Below are 26,787 nucleotides of genomic sequence, written 5' to 3'. Positions count from 1 at the left end.
ACGGCCGAGCTAGAGCGGGGGACGACGCCGCCCCTGTAGCTCGGCTGTGAGTCGGAAGTAAGAGAAAACAGAGAGGAGCGTCTTTCGAAGGGTGAGACAGAGGAACCTAGCCATCCTGATGTGCTAACTTTGGGCTATACCACCGCGAGATAGAAGCGCAGACATCGAAACAATTCGGCATGTCAACTTAGTGATTCCCATTTATACCGATTTAAAAGTCAGTTTAGTCAGTTTCAGAATTGCGAGAAAGCGGAGCGAACTTTTATAATCGTTATTTATCAGACCCAGTCGCTCTTTTCGCCTTTTGTAATACTTCATAAAACACAACCGAATTTGTATTCACCAATTTAGAAAACGGAGTCCCATTCGTGGCAAGCAGTGCAAAAAGGCAGCGTTTCTCTAGCGGCCAGATGTGTGTATGTGGCCTCTACATTTTGTTTTCCCGCCATGCAAGCCAATCTTTAACGTATCTGCCGCACGACCATTTAATTTTGTCGGGTCAGGGTTACCCAGGAGGTACTGACGAACAAGTTAATCAAGCCGTGCGAAGAAAGCGTGCAATAGACGTGAAGAACGCCAGAACAGGCCAAAAACAACCATCCCTAAGCAGACGACAAAGCCGTCCCTCCAAAGCGCCCGCGGGTGCTAGCAGGCAGCTGCGCGGGAAGAACGCCGGGTAATAGCGTCGTATCGCCGCGCCATCTACACTGTGCTGCGGAAGTGAAACCCGCTCTCCCTCTCCCCATCCGCGTTCGGGGTTTCCTGCCCCGCACGCCACGAAGGAAGCGTTGGCTGGTAGAGGTAGAAAGCTTTGCTTTAAAACAGATATTCCGGAGCAAGGGGACCATTTCATAGAAGAGATCGAAATTCTACATGCGTACCTCGAGGAAAATGGCCACATATTCGACGGCCGACAGTCCGGGAGACTCCGATGCTTGTTTACGTATACCACACAGAGTTGGCTACGACAGGGTAAATTTCCTCCGCACGGACGCCTTCTATTTCTCCTTTATCACAACAGTCCTGAACTAAGTGAAAGGGGTAAGGGCCACACCAAATTAGAAATAAACCTCCTCTAAAGCGGGATTAATTCCTTTTTTTAAAGTGACGATCATTCCACTACCGATTCGCACTCCAGATGTGCTTGTCAGGCATAATTTGTTGTCACTTTATGAGATATAGTATTGCAAATGCACGTTTTCAGATAACAGATAAGCAGGCACCACAACGCCCCCCGTAAAGAATTTATGGTGCGCAACAAGGCATGTTTCTGAGCTTGCGTAGATTGCTGGAATTCAACAGAGGCAGATTCGGCCGCCACTGATGGCTGCGAACGGCATGATAACTAGTGCCACGTTATTAAATGAGCTCACAAAATCTGTATATTAGCCTAGCGCTGCTCTTTCGAAACGTACGTCCAGTGTGACGCGCCTGCAGAGCGGTGATGAAGCATATCAGATAGGTAGGCGGGGGCAGTCCGAACGCACAACCTGAGCGTGATGCAATTTGACCCTCGCTCTTATGCACCGTTTATTTCTGCGCGTATCTGTACTTCAGTTCCTCAGCTTAATTGCAACTTCTGCTGCAATGTGTATGGACCAATAGCTTCCCCTGGAAGTGCGCTATTATAAAAAAGTTGCAACCGTTTTTTGATGTATTCCGTTATTTGGGCGGCAACCAAAACATCATTATTATCACCTTGGTTGCGGCTTTTTGGGGTTGAAGTAAACGACAACTTTGTACTGGAAAGGAGGTATAAAACTTAAGTTCGATGCGGCAGAACTCTATAGGAGACCAGTTGCGAAGAAAATTGTAAAATTAGATAAAAAATTTAAACTTTCAGGGCTCAGGTCCGATCCTCGCCGGGGCTGCAGCAAATACCCGCAGCGCTTGACTGCGAGAACTTACTAGCCTCGTTGAAATAACGCAGTATGTCAGCTGTCCCCGAAATAACTTATAACGATGCAAGTCTGTGAGTATAGGCTGAACTTGGTTTTAGGAGTGTAGGTGCTTTTCCCAGATGCACTGTACATTTTCTCTTTACTCCATGGAAACGTGAAAATCATATTACGACTTGATTAGCAGTTATCATGAAAACCCAGATGCCCTTGCCAGTTTAAGTAACCTTGTACACTGGACGTAAACGTATGGCAAGCACATTTCCAACGCTCCAGTTTTTTCCCTTCGACGCTTTTGCTCCAGTAAACTCAATCACCACCGTCATCATCACCAAATATCGTAAGCACCTTTCTGTTAAAAAATTAACCGCCATGGTTCAAACATTGTTTTACGCAAGCGAATCCGGACAGTTTATTTAAGCATCTAAGATTCACGCAAACCAAGGATGGCACCTTTATCTCTCATGTTGTAAATGTTCTTTATTTTAGTTTGTGTCACGTCAACATCCCCGACGCAGGCGTATGCTTTGTGCCTTTCCTAAATTTGTTCAACCTTTATCGGTTTTAGGGTAGGCTGCAGATTTTTTACGTAGTGCGTGACATAGTTGGCACCTGATAAGGCGGCGAAGCGTTTTTTTTTGGGGAGACTGACGTCCGGTGTGTGCGCTATTAGAACGCGGTCACCACAGCAGTCATAAGGCTTTCAAAACGTGATTTTAATATTAAGCTTGCACGTCTCATCACTCGCACATCCATTTGCAGTGGATAAAGGTGCTATTAACACGCACCGTTTTCATTATCCGTAGAGCCAAAATAAAGGCGTGTGCTGGTATGTATGTGTCTTTCTCAGGAATGACCGCCCACACCGAACCAGAGAAATAAAATTCCCTCGTATCTTTCTCTTAAATTTAGTGTCGCCCTTGTACAGTATGGTTAAAAGCTTCGCTGGCAATCCACTATTATAGGGCGGGAACACTGAGTTATTCGCCTCACTTCGCAGCAGCTTTCTTTTTGCGCTGTGCTGAAATATTTTAGAGGAAAGCATGTCTACTGTAAGAGAAAGAAGCTGCATCTACGAACGGAACAAAGTAGTTGTGACATAGTAATATCTGATTTTGATTTTGTGTTATCCTGGAACCCCTTAAGCATCGCCCCACACGCTTCGTTATGCAGTGCAGCAGCTACGAGGGGTGCAGCCCTACGCTCCGCTGCAACAAGGCCCCTACGGCCCTGCTACCGCTGGAACCTACGCTCCCACCGCTCAGGGGCAGCCGCAACCTGGGTCCTGGCCTCGGCACGTTCCCCACCAACCCGGTGGTGCCGGCCAACAGCGCTTTCTAAGCCAAGACCCGACCCACCCGCTCGCAGGCATAAACACCGGTACGAAGCTTTCCGAGCCACTGATACAGCAAAGCGATGCCACACGTCTACCACTCAAGTGCGCCTACCACAGCCGTAACAGCGGGCGATACGCGACAGCTACCGTCGTGCGATTCCTAGGTGCTATAATCGCACCATTACCAACTTTCTGAAGGCTTAAGAAGCCAGAATATTTTTCATAGCGTACACCCATCGAACCACTGAAAACCATCAACAGTTTCGCATAACTTTAGCTAACACTGTTACTTTAGGAGCTGTAAGACCTGTTATACACGAACTTTTTGCTGCATTTAAAATAAATGAAATGAAAATGGATTGAAAGGAAACATTTACCCTAGTTCCAAATAGGTATACCGAGCGTCATGTAAGCAACGTGGAGTAATATTCTCACGATGCCAAGGACGACGCAGTTATTTTCAAGGAAAACAAGTTTTTTGTAGCGATCTTGTCCTCCCCTAACAACTCAAAGAATACACAGGCGGCGAAGCAGCAGTCAGCAAAGTGACGTACGCAAGCGATCTTCGGCGATCGGAATCCCGGGCGTCTGCTTTGCAGGCTTTTATCTTCCGGCGCGAGTGTTTCTCGAACCGTCCATTTACATCTAGGACATTGTAGTTCAAAGAAGATTATTCGAGGCTAGTGACGTTAGGGCGAAGCGCTCTCCGTATCAGAATGAGATAACCGGGGCCGCAAAAAAATGAAGATTGGAACACGTGCTTCACTTGGGACACAGATAACACGTCCGGGCGCTGCCGGGCAGTAAAACAAAACATAAACAAACACAATGCCTAGCTAGCGGCATTACTCCTCCTCTAAGAGTGCATCGACCCAATGCTAAAATAAAATTACAGTCCGAACAAACAACAAAAAAAGTCCGTCATCTTGCCCAGTAAGGTTTGAGGCGAACCACGTGGACGACTTCGGGTCGCGTGCGCCGTCGTGATGTGCCAAAATCACCTTCGGGGATCACTTCGTAGGCAAGTTGGCCAACCCGCCATAGAATCCGGTAGGGTCCGAAAGACCGTCAGAGAAGCTTTTCACTGAGTCCGCGTCGTCGGATGGGAGTCCAAACTCACACACGATTTTCTGGGCGGTACTCGGCGTCGGAGGTTGTAGCGGCCGGCATCCACCAGCTGCTGGTCCGTTGTACGAACTCAAGCGAGCTGGCGGGCCTCCTTCGCACGCTGAAGGTATCCTTGGACGTCGGCGTTGAGGTGTTCGTGTTCTACGTGCGGAAGCATGGCGTCAAGCATCGTAGTCGGCCGTCTTCTGTAGACAAGCTCGAACGGTGTCATCTGCGTAGTTTCCTGCGTCGCTGTATTGTACGGAAAGGTGACATACGGGAGGACTTCGTTCCAAGTCTTACGTTCAACGTCGACGTACATGGACAGCATATCTGCAATCGTCTTGCTCGAACGTTTCGTTAGTCCGTTCGTTTGCGGGTGGTACGCCGTCGTTGTTCGGTGATCCGTGTTGCTGTAGCGTAGGATTCTTTGCACCAGCTCCGCAGTAAAGGCCGTTACGCGGTCCGTGATTAGAACTTCAGGGGCACCGTGTCACAGTACAACTTGGTTTATGAAGAACTTCGCGACATCTTGTTCAGTCCCCCTCAGAAGAGCGGCGGTCTCTGCGTAGCGGGTCTTGTAGTCTGTCGCTACGACAATATACTTGTTCTCGGATCGTGACGTAGGAAAAGGTCCTAGAAGGTCCATTCCAATCTGTTGGAAGGGCCTCGATGGACGGCGATCGGCTGCAGAAGTCCGCCGGGTCTCGTCGGCGGCGTTTTTCGTCGCTGGCGGTCACGTCAGCTCCGGACGTAGTGGGTGACGTCGGATGCAAGGCGGGGCCAGTAGTACTTCGCCTTGATTTTTCTAATTGTGCGAGCTGTGTCGAGATGTCCGGAAGTCGGGTCGTCGTGGCACGCTTCCAAAATTTCGTCACGAAGATCAGCCGGGATGACAAGAAGACACTTCGTTCTCTTTCCGAGGCTGAAATTCTTCTTCATGAGGACGTAGTTTTTCAGGCTGAAGCAGGTAAGGTGCGTTTCAAGGCTCTGGGGGACGGCGTCGTTGCGTCATTGGAGGTAGTCGATCATGACGCGTAGGTCGGGGTCGGCTCGCTGCTGGGCGGCCAGGTCACTCTCAGTCACGACTCCGAAGAACGGGCTGTCTTCATCGCAGTCTTGTGGTGCTGGGTCGACAGGGGCACGGGACAGGCAGTCGGCGTCGGAGTGTTTCCTGCCGGATTTATAGACGATTGCAACGTCGAACTCTTGCAGGCGCAAGCTCCACCGCCCGAGATGCCCAGAGGGGTCTTTCAGTTTTGAGAGCCAACCATTCAAGTCGCAGCCTTGAATGGCCTTCCATACACGTATGGGCGAAATTTTGAAATCGCCCATATAATAGACAGGCACTCTTTCTCAGAGGCAGAATAGTTTTTCTCCTCCGTCGACAGACCACGGCTGGCATAGGCGATTACCCTTTCGCAGCCGCTTTGCTTTTGGACAAGGACGGCACCCAAGCCTATATGACTGGCGTCCGTGTGCATTTCCGTTTCGGCATTTTCGTCGAAATGAGCGAGGACGGGCGGGCTTTGCAGGCGTTTTTGCAGCTCGCAGAATGCTTCCTCTTGGGCGTTTTCCCAGCTGATAGGGGTGCTATCTTTCGTCAAGCGCGTGAGTGGCTCTACAATGCGTCCGAAGTTTGCGACGAAGCGCCGGTAGTATGCGCACAGTCCGAGAAATCTTCGCACACCCTTCTTGGCTTTGGGTCTTGGGAAGTTTGCTATGACTGAAGTTTTTGCCGGGTCAGGCAGGACTCCTGCGGCGTTCGCGACGTGGCCCAAAAACGTGAGTTCCTCGTACGCTCCTGCGGCGTTCACGACGTGGCCCAAAAACGTGAGTTCCTCGTACGCGAAACGGCACTTTTCAGGCTTTAGCGTTAACTTCGACATCCGAATGGCCTCAAGTACAGACTCCAACCTTGCAAGGTGGTCGTCGAAAGCCCGGGCGAATACCACAATGTCGTCGAGGTATACGAGAGGGGTGTGCCACTTCAGGCCAGCTAGCACTGTGTAAATGACTCTTTGAAACGTTGCTGTAGCCGTGCACAACCCAAACGGCATCACCTTGAACTTGTATAGGCCATCCGGGACTATAAATGCAGTCTTCTCTCGGTCTGTCTCGTCCACTTCAATTTGCCAGTAGGCGGTGTTCAGATCCATCGATGAGAAGTACTTCGCGTTGCAGAGGTGGTTGAGGGCGTCGTTGATTCGGGGGAGGGGGTACACGTTCTTTTTGGTGATTTTGTTCAGTCAGCGGTAGTCAACGCAGAACCTCACTGTAACAGAACCTCATTATAACGCTGATCTCCTCCTCGCCACTCGGCTCGTCTCGTGCCGGCTCAGGAAGACACCGGCAACACTGTCGCTCCAGGAGCCCTAACCAGCTGAGATAACGCCGCTCCTCCTCGCCGCTCGACTCGTCACGTGCCGGCTCAGGAAGACACCGGCAAAACTGTCGCTCCAGGAGCCCTAACCAGCTGTGATAACGCCGCTCTCCTCCTCTCCGCTCGGCTCGTCTCGTGTCGGCTCAGGAAGACACCGGCAAAACTGTCGCTCCAGGAGCCCTTAAAGGGGAAGCGCGCTCTTCTCGTGCCGGCCCAGGAAGACACCGGTGAAACTGTCGCTTCAGGAACCATCTCATGGTCGGGGCTATGTCCCTCCCTTGTTGTTGCGCCGTCCACACCCCTACTGCGCATACGCGTCTCTCCTCCATTCTCCTCTCCTCCAGCAGTACAAAAGCATGTGCGCGTGCTGTGCGGCGTTCAGTCTGCTCCGAGACACCGCCTGCGCCGGTTCTGTTCCGGTGTGGAACCTACACGGAACCCCCATGCTTTGCATCACCACATAGTTCCCTTCGGGGAGATAGTGTAATTTTTTTTCTTCACGAGTACGACGGGCGCAGTCCAGAGACTTTTCGATGGTTGTATAATGTCGTCGCTGAGCATGTCGCGACTTGCGTCCGGATGGCTTCCCGTTTATGTGAAGAGACGCGGTACGGTGACTGTCGGGTGGGTCGGGCTCCATCTTCGGTTATTATTTGGTGCTGCGTTAGAGGTGTTTGACGTTTTGAGTTCCACGACAAACACACTCTATAGCGATGCAGCAAATGCTGCGTCACTACTTACCTTTTTCTTGCGGTAACGCCGGATTCACGTCGAAGGAAGTCGGAAGTTTGAAGGTCTCTTCGGGTGCGCGTTCAAAGTTGGCAACCGCGATCACGTCACTTGCTTCTTGCGTTTGTTCGAGGTAGGCAATTGCAGCGCCCCTGTTTAAATGCTGGTATTCCTCGCTGAATTTAGTGACCAAAACTTGGGATATGTGTTGCGCAAAGCGCGCAATGCCTCTTGCAACAGATACACCGCGGTCGAGGAGCTTTGGTTACTCTCCACGATAGCGTCGACGCCAGGAACAGCATTTTTACAGTAGACGGTGATCATCAAGCTTGCGCGGGGTGGAGGTGTGACATGATCATCGGCGATCCTTAAAGTAGCACGGTGTTCGGGGTTCGGTTCTGGCGTCATGTAGTGATCGGTGGAAAAAGTTATTGACTTGGTCTGGAGATCAATTATTGCACCGTTGTCCGTCAAAAAGTCCATTCCAAGAATTACGTCGCGGGAGCAGTTAGGCAAAATGATGAACGTCGCAGGGTACGCTGTGCCGTCTATGGTGACGCGCGATGTGCACGTTCTACTTGGCGTCACGAGGTGGCCTCCTGCTGTGCGAATGTGCGGACCATCCCATCTGGTCATAAGTTTCTTCAGCTAAGACGCAAATGGCCACTCATGACTGAGTAGTCGGCTCCAGTGTCGACGAGGGCTACTACGTCAAAAGTGTCGATGGACAACTGGACGTCGGACGCCGCCTTCCTCGAGTTTCGGGTGCGTCGGGTTGTCGTATCTCGGCTTGTGCGTGTTGACGGTCGGGCCCTATGCATCGTCATTGTCGTCGTCTTCTCAGCGGCAGGCTGTCACCTCGGGCAGCTGGAGCTTACGTTAGAAAACAAGATGGACATAATCGTTGACTTCGAAAGTCGCTCTTACACGAAGGCGGCGCTCGCGACGAAGCACGCTGTCCAGAAAAGCAGCTTAACGAGGATCCTGCACGAGAAGACGGTTTCTTTGCGCCATTCATCCGATGCCTGGAGGCAGCTGTCTGCTCAGACTATAGCAAACTTATTTGGGCATGCTGGATTTTTTTCAAGTGACCAGGCATCCGACTTGACACATCTGCCTGCGTGTGACAGCAAATATTCCATTGAGAGACGGGAGGTAAGACAGCAGTGTGCTTTAAGGGAAATCGAACTGGGATGATGAGTATTGGCACATCGACAGTGATTTTGCGACTGTACCTGAGAAGTCTTTGGAGACCATTATTGAATAGGTGTGCGAGGTGTGCGATTACAAGGAGGACGAGCAGGATGAGCCAGAAGATGAATTTCAAAGATAGCTACCGTAGAACATACCACACTTCAAGGACAACAGTCAGCTTTTCTGTATCAAATAATTTTTTTAGACTGAAGCAGGATCTAAAACGTTTTTGAAAGCTCAAGTTGCGTGAAAAAAATGATCCTGAAGATGCAGTTGCAAGGATTCAAAACATTTCATGACTTTTTTGTGCACAGTGACTAATTGTTTCCAAATAAACTTTGTGAATGTTGTGCCTCAACCGCTTGTAGTTTTCTTGCTTTCTGAAAAACTATCAGCTATATTCACCTCCTAGCGCTTGGAGTTCCGTGAAATGGTAATAAGTGTGGGTGCTCATATAAATTTCCCATTTTTGCACATCTGTCTCAGTAAATGGAACTTCTGTTAAATGGAACTAACCTTCTCGGTCCCTTGAAGTTCCGTTCATCGAGAGTCTACTTTACATCAAAAGCAAAGCTGTTTCAGTCGACTATGTTCTTCACAAGAAAAGAAACTTTGAAGCCAGCAGCACGTGGTACATTTGGAATCACAGCATGAGGGGGACCTGGTCGCGTGGACACTTTTCCCAGGGGCGCGAGTGTTATGTGGAGTCTGAATTTATTTTTGTTGTTACACAGTTGATACAGGAATTTCAATCTGGTTATTTTTCTGCGCGTTACAAGTTCGGGCAAACCGGCACGAGATAACACAGTTACACGTGATAACTCAGATAAGTATTAAAAATAGGTCCGTATTCGGTTGAACCTGTCCTCTGCGAACACCGTGGAGCCTGCACCGTGTTCGAATCTTGTAAAGAATGTGATGGATGCGGAGAGACGTTATGCCCCGCTTTTATTTGATTTAAGTAAAACTGGTCAGCAGTAGGAAGGTCACAAAGGTCGGTTATTATTCATCATGTAACGCAAACATGCCTCAGGTGCCATGTATGGTTCTTTGCCGATTTTGAAATACCGCGGATCTGATTCACTTTGCCATTTTCAAAAAAATTCAGCTTCTCAACTACTTTGACCTTCTGTGTTTTGATGTCCATTGCTCCATCCTTGCAGCCAACCTCACCAGGGACCAGATCTTGCAAATTCTTGGGCAAAGAGGTGAGATTTCAAGCAACAATACGCGCCAGTTGGGCGCAGGAACGCGTACAAAAAAGGTACTGTGAAACTACTGTGAGGACTTAGGTTATATTATTCCGAGCAATAATAAGATTACCAGACCATGAAACAATGGCCTGTATTGAGCCGGGCATTGTTTCATATCATTTTTTATTTTGTCGTATAAGTAGTAGTGTTAAACTTCGGCGCAATCAATCTTTTGTTACGAAATATAACCTTTTGCGGCCACGTTCTGTCACATTTCTTTTTGGTGGAGAGAGAGATAAGACATTTTAATTGTCTTGCTACCTTGAATGAAACCCTCAGTAGCAATCTGTGTTGCCCAAGTACTCTTCATCCCGGTCATCAAAGCGGGCTGGTCCTCAGCCGACAGCTAGTCAACAGTGTCAACCGCAGCTCAGGAAAGGCACGGGCGCAGAGAAGCGATAAAGCTGTGTTCGGTTCGCCTACTAGAATTTTACGTTGGAGGGCACATTTTTGTGGACCAAATTGGCGTTGAGCAGTGTGATGTAGGTGAAAAAAACAAATCAGGTCGGGCTTGGTGTGTGAATGTTGCCCTTTGTAGTAATGGGAGCGCGATTTCTATGTTTATCTCGTAATCCGCCCTGTGCTTTGTGTTTCTGATCAAATGGTTTTCTATGAGGACCCGTTTGGGAGTGATTCATTACAGCGCGGCCAACACATGTCCTCACTTACAACGTCACGAACGTTTTCTTGCTAAATTTCAAACTATTGGGCCAATTAAATTTGTGCAAAGCTGAAGAGCAGCAGCTTTTGTGGCTCAAAGCAATCGTGAGTGGCACCCTCTCTCGGCGTCTGCAAGGGGGATGAAAAAGCGGGTCCATATAGCTACTTTCATCTTCCACCTCACTGTAGTTTCTGACTTCCTTTTCCGATATACGTGTTGCTGACGATGTGCGAATATAAAAAAACACCCTGCGGAGGCTAGGTTGTTGTCACGTGAACGGATGGTGGGGTGGTCTTAACCAGCTCGGAGAAATGGGCACGGGGAAGCCGTTGACGTGTTTGACATATATACACCAATTTAATGCACACTCGAAAACCTTAACACAAAAGAACTCAATAATTAAACTACACTCAAACGATAAACACACCTCTAACAATCCCAACCAACAGTTCAACTCTCAACCCAAAAGGCTCTAGAATAAAGTTCTACACAATTCGTCCGAATCAACTCATTCTATCACCTTCTAGGTGATCTCACTAAACCAGAACTTCCTAGTTGTGTCCTATGCTTGCGTCCCTATATGACTGGCCTACCCCGGTCGTCGGCGCTGAGGTGTCGCACCCTTGCGTGGCCGCGACTCGGTGGTAGCCGTCGTCTCGCTTCGTCGGTGCCGGCGTTCGATGCGCGCGGTCACTCCTTGGACGGCGTGGGCTCCGCGCGTCCTGACGTTTCCCTTGCGGCTACGTCCTGGTATCCGCTCCCGCTGGATGTCCTTGATGCCGGCGTTCGATGCGCGCGGTCATCCCTTCGGCGGTGCGCTTCCTTGGTGGCTACCCCCTGGTAGCCGCTGCCGCGGGAGGTCACAGGTAGGCTTGGCACGAACGTCGCCTTTCGGGGCCGTCGAGACGAACATCGACGGAGCGTGGACGCTGGCCGCTGGTGCCCGACCGATGCCGCTGGGGCCATGAAGACGCAGGTTCGTGGAGCACCTAGAATGACGGTGCCGATGCGAAGTCGGCCCGCTCCCGCCCAGGCTCGGATGGCGTGGTCGATGGCCTGGCCGCGTCCCCCTGGCTCGTTCGTTGAAGCGCACGTGCTCCGGCCGCCTCCTGGTTTCTTCGGTTTCTTGCCTCCCCCTTCTGTTTGTGCGCCCCGCTTTTATACCCTCTGGGCTCTCCCGTGGCGCACTCCCATTGGCTTCTTGCCTCTACTATGTCCTTATATGGCCATCTCGCCACTTGTCCCCTGCGTGGCCTCCCCTGATTGGCCGACCAGTGTGCTGCCACCTTTGCCCATGATTCCTTGGTGCGTCGGCACTGGCGCTTGCTGATTGGCGCGCTCTTGGCGCGCACTTTAAATGGCCGTTCCTTTGTTCTTTTCTTGCCTGTTTTTCGGGGGTTTGATGCGTCCCCTTCTCAGGGGGTGCCCTGACACATGACAGTTCTCATTCTAACTTTATTAACTGGACGACCCATTAATTATGGTGGATATAACGTTGTAACGACTCAATGCACAAATAATGGCGTGAAGGTTGGCTAGGAACATGTGTGTGTGGAGATAAACACATAGCTCTTTCTACCGACGCGCGTATTCTTCACGCAGGCGTCGATTCACAGCCCCAGCCGCAGTTCGCCCAGCACCCGCCCTCCGCAGTTTTGGCCCAGAAGGTTGACCAAGTGGCGGAAGATACTACCTCCGGCTTCGACGAAAGTGACAGTGACGAAGATGGTGCGTCATATTTGGGACACGTAAATTTTTGCGTCGACATATTCTATGGTCACACGTGTGAAAAAGACGTGACTGTAATATCGGTGCGCTTACTTTTGATATCTACTTCCGCCAGGGACGGTAAACTCATCACCGACGACGGAAGTAATGTATCCAAGCGAGCTCACAGCAACTACTTATGGGACCAACCGTTTAAGGCCAACTGCACTCAAAGTTTCGACAACGTAAAAATAATGTAACCTTATTGTACCCAAAAAGAGTGCGAAGTGCAAAAAAATACGTTTTAAACATGAATGCGACTTATGCAGACGGCTCATGACATTGGCGTTTTCGGAACCTAAACTAAATAGAAAAGGTGGCCATTACCGGCGGCCGGACGTGACATCTGTGATGGAACGGAAGCCACTGAGATAGTACAATGAACTAGAATACTTGTTCACTGTAGCGATAGTACCAGCGGCCGCTCACAGCCGTCTTCAAATGCGCGTGGTAGCATCGCATTTCGCACTCTTATTTTTACAGAAGAACTCCCATTAAAGGTTGCCCAGGGTAATGGAGTTAGGCGAAATTCCGACATCGCATTGTTATCAATCGAAATGAAGTAGACCGTAGGGCAGTTATTTTTCCATCAGAATAACTGCCATTGTAGCAGTCCTTGGCATTGCGAGTAAAAAAAGCGGGCCTGATTTACAAGGCCGCTCGTACGTTATCGAAAAACAACTTTGATTAGCGGGCGCCTCGGCTATCACATCGCTCCCTTCGAAGAGAATAAACCGCAAGCGGGCGGAGATAAATCACCATTTTTACTATCCATTACGTGCAAACAGCTTCGTGAATATCAGCCCGGTATTTTTTGCCTTCTGCATATCGAGAATCGAAGTACAAAGGGTATCTAAAACTGTAAGCTAGCTGCCACAGCTAAATAGTGCACTAAAACACGCAAAAAGTTACCTTTGTACCACTGTTTTCTACTTTCCCCAGAGGCATGTGATGTTGAGAACATTTTGCTTTCAAGTAAACCAAATCTAGAGCTCTACAGAAGTAAATACTTCATTTGAGAATTGAAAAAAAAATCAAGTTTATTGTTTATAAGAGGAGCAGTTTTGTTAGCTTTCGCACGTCACGAAGATGATAAACATTTGTGCGACTTTTGCCTCACTCGCTTAGTGAACCAAAATCAGACTTGCTCGTGGTAACAAATACACCCGCACGGTTGTATCTGTTACCACGTGCAAGTCTGATTTTGGTTAACATAGCGACTGATGCAAAAGTCGCACAAATGTTCGTTACCATGAGCAAGTCTGATTGTGGTTGACTTAACGAGTGAGGCAAAAGTCGCACAAATGTTTATACGCGCATGTACAACAACTCTAGTTAGGTCGCAAAACTTTGGACAGGTCTAAGGGATGGCGTTGGCGTTGGCCCAGCCCAAATATTGCAAATGTTGGATGTGGAAGTGCAAGTGGTCGGGAAAAACAAGTTTCTTTTTTGTGTGATAGATGCAACAGGAAATGTAAGGCAAGTGTGCGGGTCGCGCTATGTTTTTTATTAGAAATATTATTTTCAAGTAAAAAGAGTTTTGCTAGCTCTGGAACGTTCGCAAGTGCGCGTATGGTTTGTTGGGTTCTAATCTCTGTTAGTGCACTGAACAAAAAGGAGGATATTGCTGCCTAAGCAGTTTGTTTGAAACATGTGATGGCGACGATGGTACAGCGCGGTGGTGTAGCAGAGAAACCCCGGGCGAATGCGTCCCTGCGCCTGGCGGAGCGCCGTGCCAGTCGCCGGAGTATCCGAGGAGACCCTCGGCAGCGGCCACTGCATACTCAACACCGCCATTCGTACCCGTCTCTTGGCAAGAGCTTACGCACAGGCAAAAAGTACCCGATTGGTCTAAATTTCGACAAACACCCACTAACTCCACCCCCATTAAGGAGCAAGGGTACCACGCTTGGTCCCAGCAATTGGTTTCGACCCTTCGCTCCACAGAAACCCACATTAAAATGTCGAAGGAGACTCCGGATGTGAATAACTACCTCCTTCATCTCTGGGCTGCTCATCACAGCCTCGTCCGCCGGTGGCGCCGACAAAAACACAATCGAAAACTGAAAATTCGCATCACCGAGCTCACTCAGCGAGCAGCGGAGTACGCGGCCTAGCTCGCCGACTCTAACTGGGTGGACCGATGCAACACGGCCGTGCGACAAATGTCCCGCAGGAGTACCTGGCCCCTCTTCCTCACCTTGATCGATCCGACCCAAACGCGAACAGAGACACAAGAGCACCTCCAACGAGCGATTCACAGCTTTGATGGGGACACGACAAAATTGGCATGCAAACTGCGAGACCAATACCTAATCACACAGCGGGACCCCCGAGGGTCAGCGTACTCGTATGCAGGTTGCGAGAACGCGGAGCTGGATCAACCGTTCCACCTATACGGCCTGAAGGCGGCCCTAGAAAAAACTAGGCGAGGAACGGCCCCAGGGCGGGATCACATCACAGTGAAATTACTTGGCAGTCTTCCCGACTCTGCCTACACCATGCTCCTTGCTTACATCAACTCTGTTTGGCTAGGGGAAACACCTCTCCCGAGTGAATGGAAGACCACCCTGGTCACCTTCATACCAAAAGCGGGTAAAGCCATTAACACGGACAACCTCCGCCTCATCTCCCTTAGTTCTTGTGTGGGAAAATTAATGGAGACGATGGTGCGCGACAGGCTGTCCGAGTTTTTGGAGAACAAAAATGTATTTGCAGATACCATGTTCGGGTTCCGCCCACACCGGTCCGCGCAGGATGTCTTCCTCCAGCTTGATCGTAAGATCCTCGATCCCGTCGAGTACCCTCTCAATGACAAAGTTGTGCTCGCTTTGGATTTGAAGACGCCATTTGATAACGTGACTCACGAAATTATCCTAACACATCTCTCACAAGGCGACTGTGGCCAAAATACTTTAACTGTATTAAGCAATTCCTCACTAACCGACAATCATATATTCGAATTCAGGACATGGAACACGGCCCTTGACAATTAGGCGCGCGAGGGACCCCGCAGGGAGCGGTCCCCTTGCCCCTCCTTTTCAATCTGGCAATGATAAGGCCCCCTGCTCAGCTGTCGAAAATCGAAGGCGTCGGCATGAGCGGTATGCCGATGACATTACCATCTGGGCGTCCCACGTTTCGGCAGGGGACATGGAGGCCAACCTGCAGCAAGCGGCGGCCATCGTGGACGACTGCGCCCGTCGCTGTGGCCTTCAGTGCTCCCCGTCCGAATCGGAATTGGTGCGCATACGCCCCCCCCCCCCCCCCCCCCAAAGTGCACCACCAAAATCAACCTGACCCTTCACAGCAGACCCATACCCGAACGCGATGATATCAGAGTACTGGGGCTCTTCATTCACAAACATCCCAGAGCAGACACAACATTGGCCAAATTGCGTAAAGTTGGGACCACGTGGGCCGGATGATCTGCCGGGTTTCCAATAAGCACGGTGGGTTACGATGGAAAGATGCCTTGCGGGTGGCGCATGGATTCGTAACCAGCCGAGTCCTGTACTCGGCTCCATACCTTCACCTACGCAGGTTTGACGAGAATGTACTCGAGGTCATTCTCCGCAAAATCTACAAGCGCGCTCTCGACCTTCCGCTCCACACCTCCAACCAGTGCCTTCTAGGCCTGGGTATGGTGCACATATTGAAGGAGCTGCATGAGGCGCATTAGACGAATCAATACACTACACTCTCTAAGACGCCGTCGGGTTGCCGCCTCCTTGCCCGACCACACATCCATCACTTAATACATATGGAAAAGGGCGTACAGATTAATGAAGTCTGGAGATATGCCCTGCATGTGCGTCCTCTTCCAGCAAACATGACACCAGATGACCACAGTGGCCGACGCATCGCGCGGGCAGAAGCATTAGCTCGCCATTATGGTCGCAAAAACGGAGTCTTTTACGTAGACGCCTCCGGCCGGCACCACGGGGGTTGGTACACGGCTGTGGTCGTCCACCAAACCACCGCAGTGAACGGACTCGCTTTCCGTGGACACAAAATTACACAACCGGAGGAGATTTTCATCGCGCTAGCCGCCTGAGATCAGGACTCGTGGGTCATTATCACAGACTCAAGAGGTGCCTGCCGCAATATCGAGCAGGGGTGCATTCCGTACTTTGCTTACAAAATTCTGCAAAACAGTAACTACCTTGGTGCCCCAGCGAATCGAATGATCATATGGGCCCCGGCTCACACGCGTCTTCAGGGTAACGAAGCGGCTGACGCCGCTGCCCGCGCGCTCACTCTCTGGGCACCATCCTCATCCCCTACCGATCCAGACCTAGAACGCAATCCCGCTTACACCTTTGAGGAGGTCACACTGTTTTATCACCCCGGCCATTCCGTCTATCCCAAGCCCTGTAGGGGCCTCACGAAGGCGGAGGAGCGCATCCTCCTCCGCCTTTATACCAAACTCTCTTGTGCCCGGCAGTCTTAAAGGGACACTGAAGGGATTTGTAAACATTTTGGGATTACTACCGCAAACTGTAGTCCAGAGTTCTTAGGCCATGTTTCGACCACGCTGAACGCGTTTACGCGAATTTGTTTAGTAGAAAAATCAATTCGAAAATGCTGTCCTCCTCTCTGCACCCTTGCCCATTTTCTGTGGCGTTTTCGTGTGACGTCAGGAGGAGATGAGCTGGCAATTGGCTGCGCTACTGACGGCTCGCCGACATTGCACGACCGAGTCAGTCGGCCCAACGTTTAGTCCGCCGGCCGCCGACTGGTCGTCGTAATTCGCTCGGTCAGTTGAAACTAAGCCACAACACGTTTGTGAATGAAAAAAAAAATGTGCCTTTCTTTACTTTCTTAGTTTGTACACTGCATCAAGCTCCGGGTCCGGGTCGCTCCACACAAGCGCTGCACCAGTGCACATGTGACGCTTCGCTGACTTTACGCTGGTAGGAAAATCTAATGCCACTTGAAGGCGGGAGAAAAGTCAGGGAAGTCAATATAGGTACTAAGGAAATAATATCAACTGAAACTTTCACCGTACAGCGCAAAACTACAGAGCCGGAAGCACTTTCTTGCGCTGGGTGAACAAGCACAGCGGTGAGCAGCACGACCACACATCTGCGAATGCTTTTCCATCTAAGAAATGCAATTGCAAGACGTGAGATATTGCGGAAGTTTGGGGACGCTTACTGCAAGAGCGCTATACAACAAATAGTCACCTAAATTACTTGAAATGTTAAAACCAAATAAAAGTCTAAAGTCTTTTTACATTCTATACCTTATATATCCCACTTAAGTAAGGCTGGCTCGTGGCCGAGTGGTCTGGGGCGCTAGGATTTTTGTTTTGCAAGTCGCAAGCTCGAATCACCAAGGGTGCATGCTTTTTTTTAAGTTGATTTTTTTGTTTTGAGGCCGATGTTTTCTAATCTGAGTTCACCATTTTTGGGTCGTAACGTTCACTGGTCCACGAGCGAGTACGCAGAAAGCGCGAAGACTGACACTGGTGCGCTAGCCAGTACTCGTTGGCGTGCTGTTGCTGCAAGCGCCGACTGCTTGCGGGCAGTGGGCACAGCCCAGAATCAACACACCCTTGGCCTTGTGCGAACACGCTTTTTACGATACAGGCATGAGTGAGGCTAGCTCCAAAGATGGAGGAAAAGCGCATGGCATTTGAGCGTCTGCGGTGACGCAGAGGAGGGCGTTCATCCACTGCGTAAGCCTCGGCTAGTGATTTCTAGGATGCCAAGCCGTCCTGGGAGTCTTATCTTAGGCATATTAAAGCCGACAACATGGTAGAAGCGCGGTACGACGATTACTGAGATATCGAGAATTCAGATCCAACGATGCCGTCGGATGTCAAGCATGCTGTTTACAAAACGGAAACCGAAACTTGTTTGAATGCTAACCTTGGACATCGTCCAATCACGGTGCCACCTCCTCACGACGTCACAGCTTTTAGTTGGTGCGGCCGCCACAGACCGCGCATAGCAGTTTTTGTTCTTTCCTGCTTTATAAAATAATTACGGACTTATCAACCGAATAAACGATGAAAAGTGTGGTAATTTGAGCCAGTCAAGCAGTGCAAGCAAAACCGGGAGCTTGACTAAATTATTTCAGTGTCCCTTTAAATGGGTTCTAGCGCCGTTAGCCGCTCACTGCTACCGTCCGATGCAGTTTAAATTTCCCGCCTTTGTAGTGCTCGCGCGCCCCTGCTTGAATCAGCGCCGGCGGTAGTTCTCACGGTTCTTTTCGTGCTCGCTTTTAATGTCGCACGTTCCGACGTTGCACTGCAACTTTGTACGCTTCCTATCCTGAAAACCAACCCACGGAGCATGCTTAATTAAAGTACGCAGGCGCTTCCGGTTAATTACGTATATTCTGCCGCAAATATACCTACAGTTTATTTTTGCGCTAAACAACGGGGATATGTGTGAAAAGCGCCAGCGGTTCACGAGTTACGAACGCTTGTGACTATATAAACCGCCTGGGTGTCGAAACCTCTGGGTTACGCCGCGACAACAGCCGCTATGACAAAACGCTGTGTGGTTCTACTTTGGTCCAGCGAGCGAGCTACGACGCCAAGGCGAGCCCCTAAAGCGCTCTGCACTTAAAAAACTTTGACCTCCTACCTCCCCACTTCGCGGCCCGTGCCGTAAAGAGACTATAGTCCTGTGGTGGCACTGCCCCTTAAATGCCTGTCTTCTTTCTCCCGCCAACACCTCTGACACTCTTTCTCTCCCGTCTCGCTCTCACCAAGAAAACACCCTAGTGGTTCGCGCAAGTCAATTTAAATTTTACGCCTTCTATTGGTCGCGCGCCATGTATTGAAAGTTTTTGCTGCTGCTGAACTTCGAATGCCCCCACGGCACCTAGGCTGGGCCAGCAGCTCCTCTTTGTATTTTTTGCTGGAACTACTGCTTTTAACACGTATTTTTATTTTATTGCGACCATCCATCCCCAAAATGAAGAACATTGCGTACAACCAGCTGTTTAATAGTACTCTTAATCAAATTTGCCTAATGTTTTTTTTTTGCTCAAAGATGTGTAAAAATTTGCGGTATGATACCATATTCCGTGGGTTCGAGAGGTTTTGCCAGTATGAACTTTTCGTTTCAGAATTCTTTTCCCCTTTGGATAGTGACTGAATCGAGAATCAGGCAGGCAGACATACCCAAATTTTCGGTTTTAAGTAGCCCAAGAAAGACTGACGCCTTTAAAACGTGAAACCTGGAGTATGAGTTGGCTGGTGGTGAGAAGAAAGATTAGTCTCTGTTTTGGCGCTTAGCTGAAATGGCACCTGGAAGGGAGAGTCGCGTGCGAAGATAGACATGTTTAGCGTTTCTCTGCCCATGCGAAGGGCATCCACACGTGATTTCGCTCTCGCTATTTAAACAAGTACTAATGCTAACATTGTTTTATGATTTCTATAAATTGCTTATATTTACATTTTACCATTTCACACACAAAAAAATGCAAGAACCCTGGCGTTTGGCTACGAGGCTTCAAAATTTTACCAAAAATTGAACCTCAAACTCTAAGTGGCATGCTCTGCTCCAACCCTCAATAAAATTGGTTTAATACTCTGCAACTTCGCATTAAACTGCTTCTAATAGGTGGCAGCACCTAATGGATTTAAATCGCGAGGTTTTGGGAAACGCCCTTCGCGCCACAAAGCGATAGCAAGGAAGCGGTAATCCAAATGCTGAATTTATAAATTTATTCTTAAACCAAGAAAATATCGTTTCTTGTTGCACAGTAACTGAAATTGTCATGCAGTGTGACATTTGCGGGGTTAAATAAAAGTTATTTAGAATTTGATAACCTTTGACATCATAAATACAGTGTTATATACACGAAAAAGCATCGTCTCTTGTGTTGCATTCTTCATTTATTTTTGGGGGGGAGGGAGGACAGTGGCGAAGGTGTCCGTCCAACCTGTCATCTTGGGGAACACTTGCTTATCCTAACACACACTGATTCGCTTGAAGCTAAATATGTAACAAATATCATCGGCAGCACATACAGAATCATCTCTCAGCCGCGAATGTTTATTGCTCTTGTCAAGCGGTCCCTGAAAGTGCATTACTTAGACGCCCATTTGCTAGAGCGTGCCTCAGTGCGCAGTATAGGTTTTTTCGCGCAGAGTTAGAAACGACAGCAGCAATGTTATTCCTGTTCATCATCCCGTTTGAGCGGTGGTTCTACAAGGTGCCATGGAGTTGGACGCCATTGAGCTTAAACTAGGGGCAGCAGTTCTTCTCGACAAACTACACACAAAAAACGACAGAAATTTCTTGTCAAGTTGCCTGCTAAACCAGTGCTCATAATGAAATGTAGCTGCACTTAAAAATACCACGTTTCGAAAACTGTTCAGTGTGGTTCTTTAGCAGCAGCATGCAAAGTCAGAAAAACTAAACCCACTGACTATGCGGGTCGGGTGCAGTTGGCAGAGATGTCATCTGTGTTCATCGGCGCATTTTAAAGCACAAGAGGAAATGAGTCATAAGAAACATGCAGGTACAAATTACGCGTCATTTTAAACACACGCTCTAGTCAGCTTTCAAAATAGTAGGCCATATGGCTAAGCTTGTGAAGAATTTGCCTGTCAGTCTCATTCATTGGGCCAGCCTTACCGTGTTTTTGCACAATTTTTGGTTCATATTTTCCCTTTTTTCAGACGAGGATGAAGAGGAGGTCCAGGAGGACTTGAAAGGCAAGTGATTATCAGTATACTAATCGTTTGGATGTCGTCTTTCATATATGCGTTGAATACCAGCAGCGCTGTACAGTTCCAAGCCGCAGCCCTTAATAAAATTAGATCATTGTGTCTGGCCTGCCCTCAAAAAGCGGCCAACCTCCCTGCGTAAAATTGTTCTAAAGGTACATGAGACAAAACAGTCGGTTAAGCAGGTTAGATAAAATTTGGAATCCAAGGATTTCTTTCTTATTCGTATTTGTATACAACAGGCAACATGCATTTGAATAGCCCTGGAACAAGAAATCTAATGCCTGGATACCAGAACTTTTTCGTTATTTTCGTTAAACAAGACAGCCTCTTTTGAATGAAGCGCAGGCATGAAAAAGTAACCGACCTCGTAAACGAGAGCTCGATATACAAAACTCACAAATTAATCTTTTTCTCTTCGCGTAATTTCTCCCGATTCGCAATTAACAGTAGGCTGTGACACCGCAACTCTGCTATTACGTTTTTTACATCGATAAGACAACCAGGGATACATGCATTGAGGTAAGAAAGGAAGAAAGGCATTCATAAAGGAAAGAAACAACACTGCTTTCTTAAAAATTATCTCCAGTAGAGATTTAACGTCATGAGCCAATAAAAAAAACATCGCTTATATCAAATTATCTCGGGCTAATTATTACGCTTACCCTTCTGACTTCGTTCTAGTGACGGTGCTACAGAAATACGATTTAGCCCAGCGAAAGACATGGACGGTGAAAAGGACGCGACGGGCGCTAACTCGCAACTGATTTTCATTGAAAAGACGGCATGAATATATTCATTCAGCGTAATCACACGCGTGTGCTAAAAAAACTAACAGGCATCCAGTGAGGGCACACATCAACAAACATCAAGAAAGTTATCAAGAAATGCAGACTCTTTTGCGTAGTTTAGCAGCGATGGCACACTCACGCAGTTATCTCCCTCCTACTTGATGTAGAAGGCTTCCTCTAATTCACGGGCCGTGACGTCCCGACTTCACTTCAAAATTTTTGTTTTGTCCGATTCGGGTACACAGTGACATTCTTTGCAGTGGGATGGCAAGTGTGATCCCGTCCCATTTTTCGTGGAGAGGGCGTGCTCTCGTAGTCGCTCATTCACACATCGACCAGTTTGGCCGATGTATAATTTGCCAACATCCAACGGCATCTGATACAATACACCTTCAATGCAATTTACAAAAGGTTCAGCAGGCTTCTTATCGCATGTTTTGGTACGTTTCCTTGTAGGGTTGTTTGGCGCGCATAGTGTGCCAAGTTTGATTGATTGTAGAGTTTAATGCGCCGACGCAACGCTGGCGATGAGGCGTGCCGTAGTGGAGGGCTCGGGATTAATTTTGACCACCTGCGGATCTTTAACGCGCGCCGAAATCTCGTACACACGGCCGTTTTCGCTTTTCGCCTACATCAGAAATGCGGCCGCCGCGGCCAAGAATCAAACCCGCGACGTCGTTCTCAGCAGCGCAACGCCTTAGCCACTGAGCCACCACGGCGGGTAGTGTGCCAAGTAATAGCGGTGCTGAAAACAAAACCGGGAACTCATACCTCGTGACCCCCTTCTTTAGACTATGTGCGACTCGGCGCGCATAAGGTATAACTTGAGGGCGCGTTTTTTTGTGCAAAGGCTCTGCGTGAGCTCTTTTTAGGACAGTTTTTGTTTTCCGAAGCAAAGCCTCAGCCACGACCGTGAGCAATGAGCACACGAAGCCTGCGCCTTCTAGTCTGGTCATCTGATGACCAAAACGTTTTTCATTGACATGCTCACATGATTTGTAGAGCGCAGATTTCTAGAGCCACATCACCTAGGCGGATTGCCGTGCCAGGCTTATGACCTATAGTATCAAGAAAGGACTCGTTCCTCCAGAAGTGACAGCGCTGTTCGGATGTGTCAAGCCATCATTTGGACAAGTGAAGTGGCTGTGCAAAATCCTACGTTTAGAGCTGAGGCGTCACGTGCTAATTTTGTACGACTGGCTTCGAGTGCTGTATTTCATAGGGAACCCTGAATGGATTGCCAGCAGGAACCTCCAGATCAACAGCCGCCTTGCTGCTGAAACGACGAAATTTTGGTGGCGGACCATTTTGGTTCACCTACCGACGGCCACTGGGGGCAGAGTGGAGCTGGATCTCTGAGGGTCATCTGGGATGCCCATGTTCCTGAGGGAATAGCCGGCCTTCTTCAGAAAGGGCCCAAATACAGTGTGGAAAAGAGGATGCCAGCCTATGAGCTCCTAGCCTTGAATAGGCGGGTAGCCAAGAATGCCCAAGAGGACGACGGGGAGAGCTGCCTTCTGGACGGCGTGGACAGCCTACTTCGCAGTGTCCCTTCTGTAACACCCCATTGCCACAAGTTGGAAGATGCCTCCCATTTCAATAACAATGACCTGAGGCTTCTACAGAGCGACAAGGAAGGACGATTCGTGGCGATGACCTCCGGAGCGTTCCGTGACAAGGGCAGCCTGGACGTGCACAAGAACTTTATTCCAACAAACGTGAGTGGCGCCATACACAAGAATAAGGCTCTCGCCCTTTACAAGAGCCTTGAACTTACGAAACTTGCTAAGGGCATTGGAGATAGTAAGAAAAGCAGCCTAACCGTTTTTTTCTCTGCCAGAACGCATAAAGTTGGTATCCCCTTCAGGACCATTGTGAGCGAGAACGATTCTTGGGAAGCACTTGTCAGTCGCTACCTTCTGAAGCAGCTTAACAGTTTGTGTATAATTGAGACGTTTGATACCAAGAATTCTACATCGGCAATCAGTGCAATACGGGTGACACGGACATACGCTACGTCTTCTCGGTTGATGTAGAAGATTTGTTTTATTCAGTACCGCACAGTGAACTTTTGCCCGCGGTTGTTGAATGCATTGAAGCAAAAGGTGATATAGCCTTCCAAAATGCAGCAGGTATTTCCGTCACTAACGTTTTGGTTCTACTTACATTCTACCTACGTGCACCTCGTTTGACGACAAGCTTTTCATACAAAAGAAAGACATTTGCACCGGCTCGTGTGAAGTTCCAGTACTGTTGTGCATTTTATTTGCGAGTGTCGACCGTGACCTAAGTAACTAAACTAACTCTGACAAAAGATTTTTAGGTGCGTTGACGATTTCCTTGTCCTCTTGAAGAAACACGACAAAGCCACTTACCCGAACACTGTGACTGAAATTTTAGGCCTGTTTAATCGGGACGGGAAGAGTTTAACTTTTACTCATAAGCTGCGCCTTTAGAGTAGTCCTCAGTGCTTAGATATTAACCTTAACCCTTTAGACGCCCACGTTTGTTGGGAATTTTAACCCCGAACCACCACGAAACTGCTTCCTTACGTTTCTTCACACTCCAAGCCGGTAAAGCGAGCTATAGCGGCTTTGTGCCTCCAATCTGCGATCTACAATTCATGTGAGCTAGCCATAAAAAAACGTTTTGGCCATCAGATGACCAGAATAGAAGCCGAAGGCCTCCCGCGCTCAATGATCACTGTCGTGGCTGATGATTTGCTTCTCAAAACAAAAACTGTCCTGAAAAGAGCTCACGCAGAGCCTTTGCACAAAAAAACACGCCCTGAAGTTATACCTTATTTGCACCGAGTCGCACATAACCTAAAGAAGGTCCAGCACCGCTTAAACTTGGCACACTATGTGCGCAACCGAGCCTACAAGAAAACGTCCCAAAACATGCGATAAAGAGCATGCTGAACCTATTGTAAACTGCAGTGAAGGTTTGTGTATCAGATACCGTTGGACTATGGCAATGTATACATCGGCCAAACTGGTCGATGTGTGAATGAGAGACTACGAGAGCACACCCCTCCATGAAAAATAGGCCAGGATCACACTTGCCGTCCCATTGCAAAGAATGTCACTTTGTACCCGTGTTAGACAAAACAAAAATTTTGAAACAAAGTCGGAACATCACGGCACATGAAGTAGCGGAAGCCTTCCACATCAAGTGAAAAGGAGATAACTGCGTGAGTGGGCCATCGCTGCTAATCTACACAAAAGAGTGTGCATTCCTTGAAAACTTTCTTGATGTTTGTTGATGTGTGCCCTCACCGGATGCCTTTTAGTTTTTTTTTAGCACACGTGTGTGTGATTACGCCAAATGTATATTGCACGCCCTCGTTTCAAAACAAATCCATTTGCGAGTTAGCGCCCGTCCTGTCTTTTTCACCGTCCGTGTATTTCGCTGCGCTAAATCTTATTTCTGTAACATGAACCAACTGATGGCTCCACTGAGATGACTCCACTGAGGAAGAAAATAATTGCTTGGCGGTTATGACTAGTAGACTAGATGGAACACCTAACCGGACGCAAAACAGACGAAAGCGAACTGACCCTCATACTTATAGCAAGAAAAGGAGTGGAGGAAGCTGGAAGCCTATTGTGATTTTATTACCCGTTTAATGGTGATTAGTCGCTATGGAATATACAGAAAGATTGTGTTATATAAGAATGTTTATTAATTTACAGTATCCACGGCAGAGATATGTTCGGATAATTTTATTTTTGGGCGAATGTGGCTGGTGTGTTGTAATTATGATGCATTAAAAATGGTTCGATTTCGTAGCTTCTGCGGAAGGACTCTAGAAAGTGTTCCGTATAAGAGTGTTTCGTATGCACTCAACGCGTGGTTGAGAAGCTGGAAGGCTAGGTAACACGGCCACTGATGCATCAATAACCCGCCCCACTCTCAAAGGGAGAAGACTCTTAGAAAGGAAGACGAACAGGTTACCACGTAATGGCAGATCCCCGGGTTACATCACTGACTGCTCATCATACATTTCCCACAGTGGCAGCAGTCAATGGTTTCGAGACTATAACATGTTGACAATAATTGTTTTAGTCCATTTACTCTATGTCCGCCAGCCCTTAGCCACCTAAAAAGTTGTAAATAAAAATTGTGGAAGTCAGTCAATAATTGAAAGCAGAAACAGGAAGCGCCAAGAAATTATATTTGAGGAACCACATGACTGAAGTGAGCTAGAAATATATTTTTGTAGTTACCAGTTCGCAAACGATCCTTGGCTTTCTGCCTGCAGGCTGTCTGCTGCATTGGAAAGCGAACTGCAAGACTAACTAAAGGAGCTAATGTCATTGCGTCATTTTCAGCTTACGGTTATCAACCTCGGCTCCGTGGAATATCAGCCTGCTTGGTGCTTTGTGAAGGGCCGAGGGGACGAAGCCACTTAGTAATTTCCAGCCTCAGCGTACCCGAAAAGAGCGGAGGTGTCTGGCCCAATACGACCAGAAAACGTGTTGCATAACCCCTAGACAAACAACAATCAAGTCTAAATTTGGGTTGGCACGTTCTACATCGGGGCTACGAAGCATTCTGTAGTAGAGGGCTACGCGTGAGTACTAACAAGGTGCTGACCTGCATGTATTTCTAGACCCGGGCGCATTGCAACTGCCCTTGTCAAATTCGCCGACCTCACCATCTTAATAGATCCAAGGCGGCAGCTGATAAGACAGCGTATAAGAGAGCGTATAAGAAAACCACGGTTTTTAAATTCGTGATTTGCTCAACATGATCATATATCCTGTCCGTCTAGTGATGTATTCTGTTTGTCTAGTGCGTACTTTCACTGACATTTTTGCCTCAAATAATTCACCCCATGAAGAAGCGACGCCAGAGAAGAAAGACACTGGAATAGCTGCCAAAAAAACGAGTGAGTTCATTCTTTTTCTACTTTCTGTACATCTGCTGGAATCTAAACATTGATAAGCATCGCTGCATCGATGCAGGGG

General features: G+C 48.5%; 1 protein-coding gene across 1 annotated transcript in view; it reads left to right on the top strand.

The window, feature by feature from the left end:
- The first annotated feature begins 9,671 nt into the window (after positions 1 to 9,671).
- The window catches only part of LOC144172369 (uncharacterized), a 58,045-nt gene continuing 40,929 nt past the window's right edge, over positions 9,672 to 26,787 (top strand). Inside the window, exons 1-6 of the mRNA XM_077701123.1 lie at positions 9,672 to 9,687; positions 9,811 to 9,855; positions 12,164 to 12,289; positions 15,477 to 15,546; positions 15,872 to 15,969; positions 20,976 to 21,011. Coding sequence (XP_077557249.1) covers positions 9,672 to 9,687; positions 9,811 to 9,855; positions 12,164 to 12,289; positions 15,477 to 15,546; positions 15,872 to 15,969; positions 20,976 to 21,011 — 391 coding nt within the window. The remainder of the gene's footprint in view (positions 9,688 to 9,810; positions 9,856 to 12,163; positions 12,290 to 15,476; positions 15,547 to 15,871; positions 15,970 to 20,975; positions 21,012 to 26,787) is intronic.

This window comes from Haemaphysalis longicornis, unplaced genomic scaffold (genome assembly GCF_048455015.1).
Source record: "Haemaphysalis longicornis isolate Haplotype H1 unplaced genomic scaffold, Haemaphysalis longicornis Haplotype H1 scaffold_20, whole genome shotgun sequence".
In the NCBI taxonomy this organism is placed as follows: Eukaryota; Metazoa; Arthropoda; class Arachnida; order Ixodida; family Ixodidae; genus Haemaphysalis; species Haemaphysalis longicornis.
The sequence above is the reverse complement of the archived record's forward strand: the minus strand, read 5'-3'. Positions and strand labels throughout refer to the sequence as shown.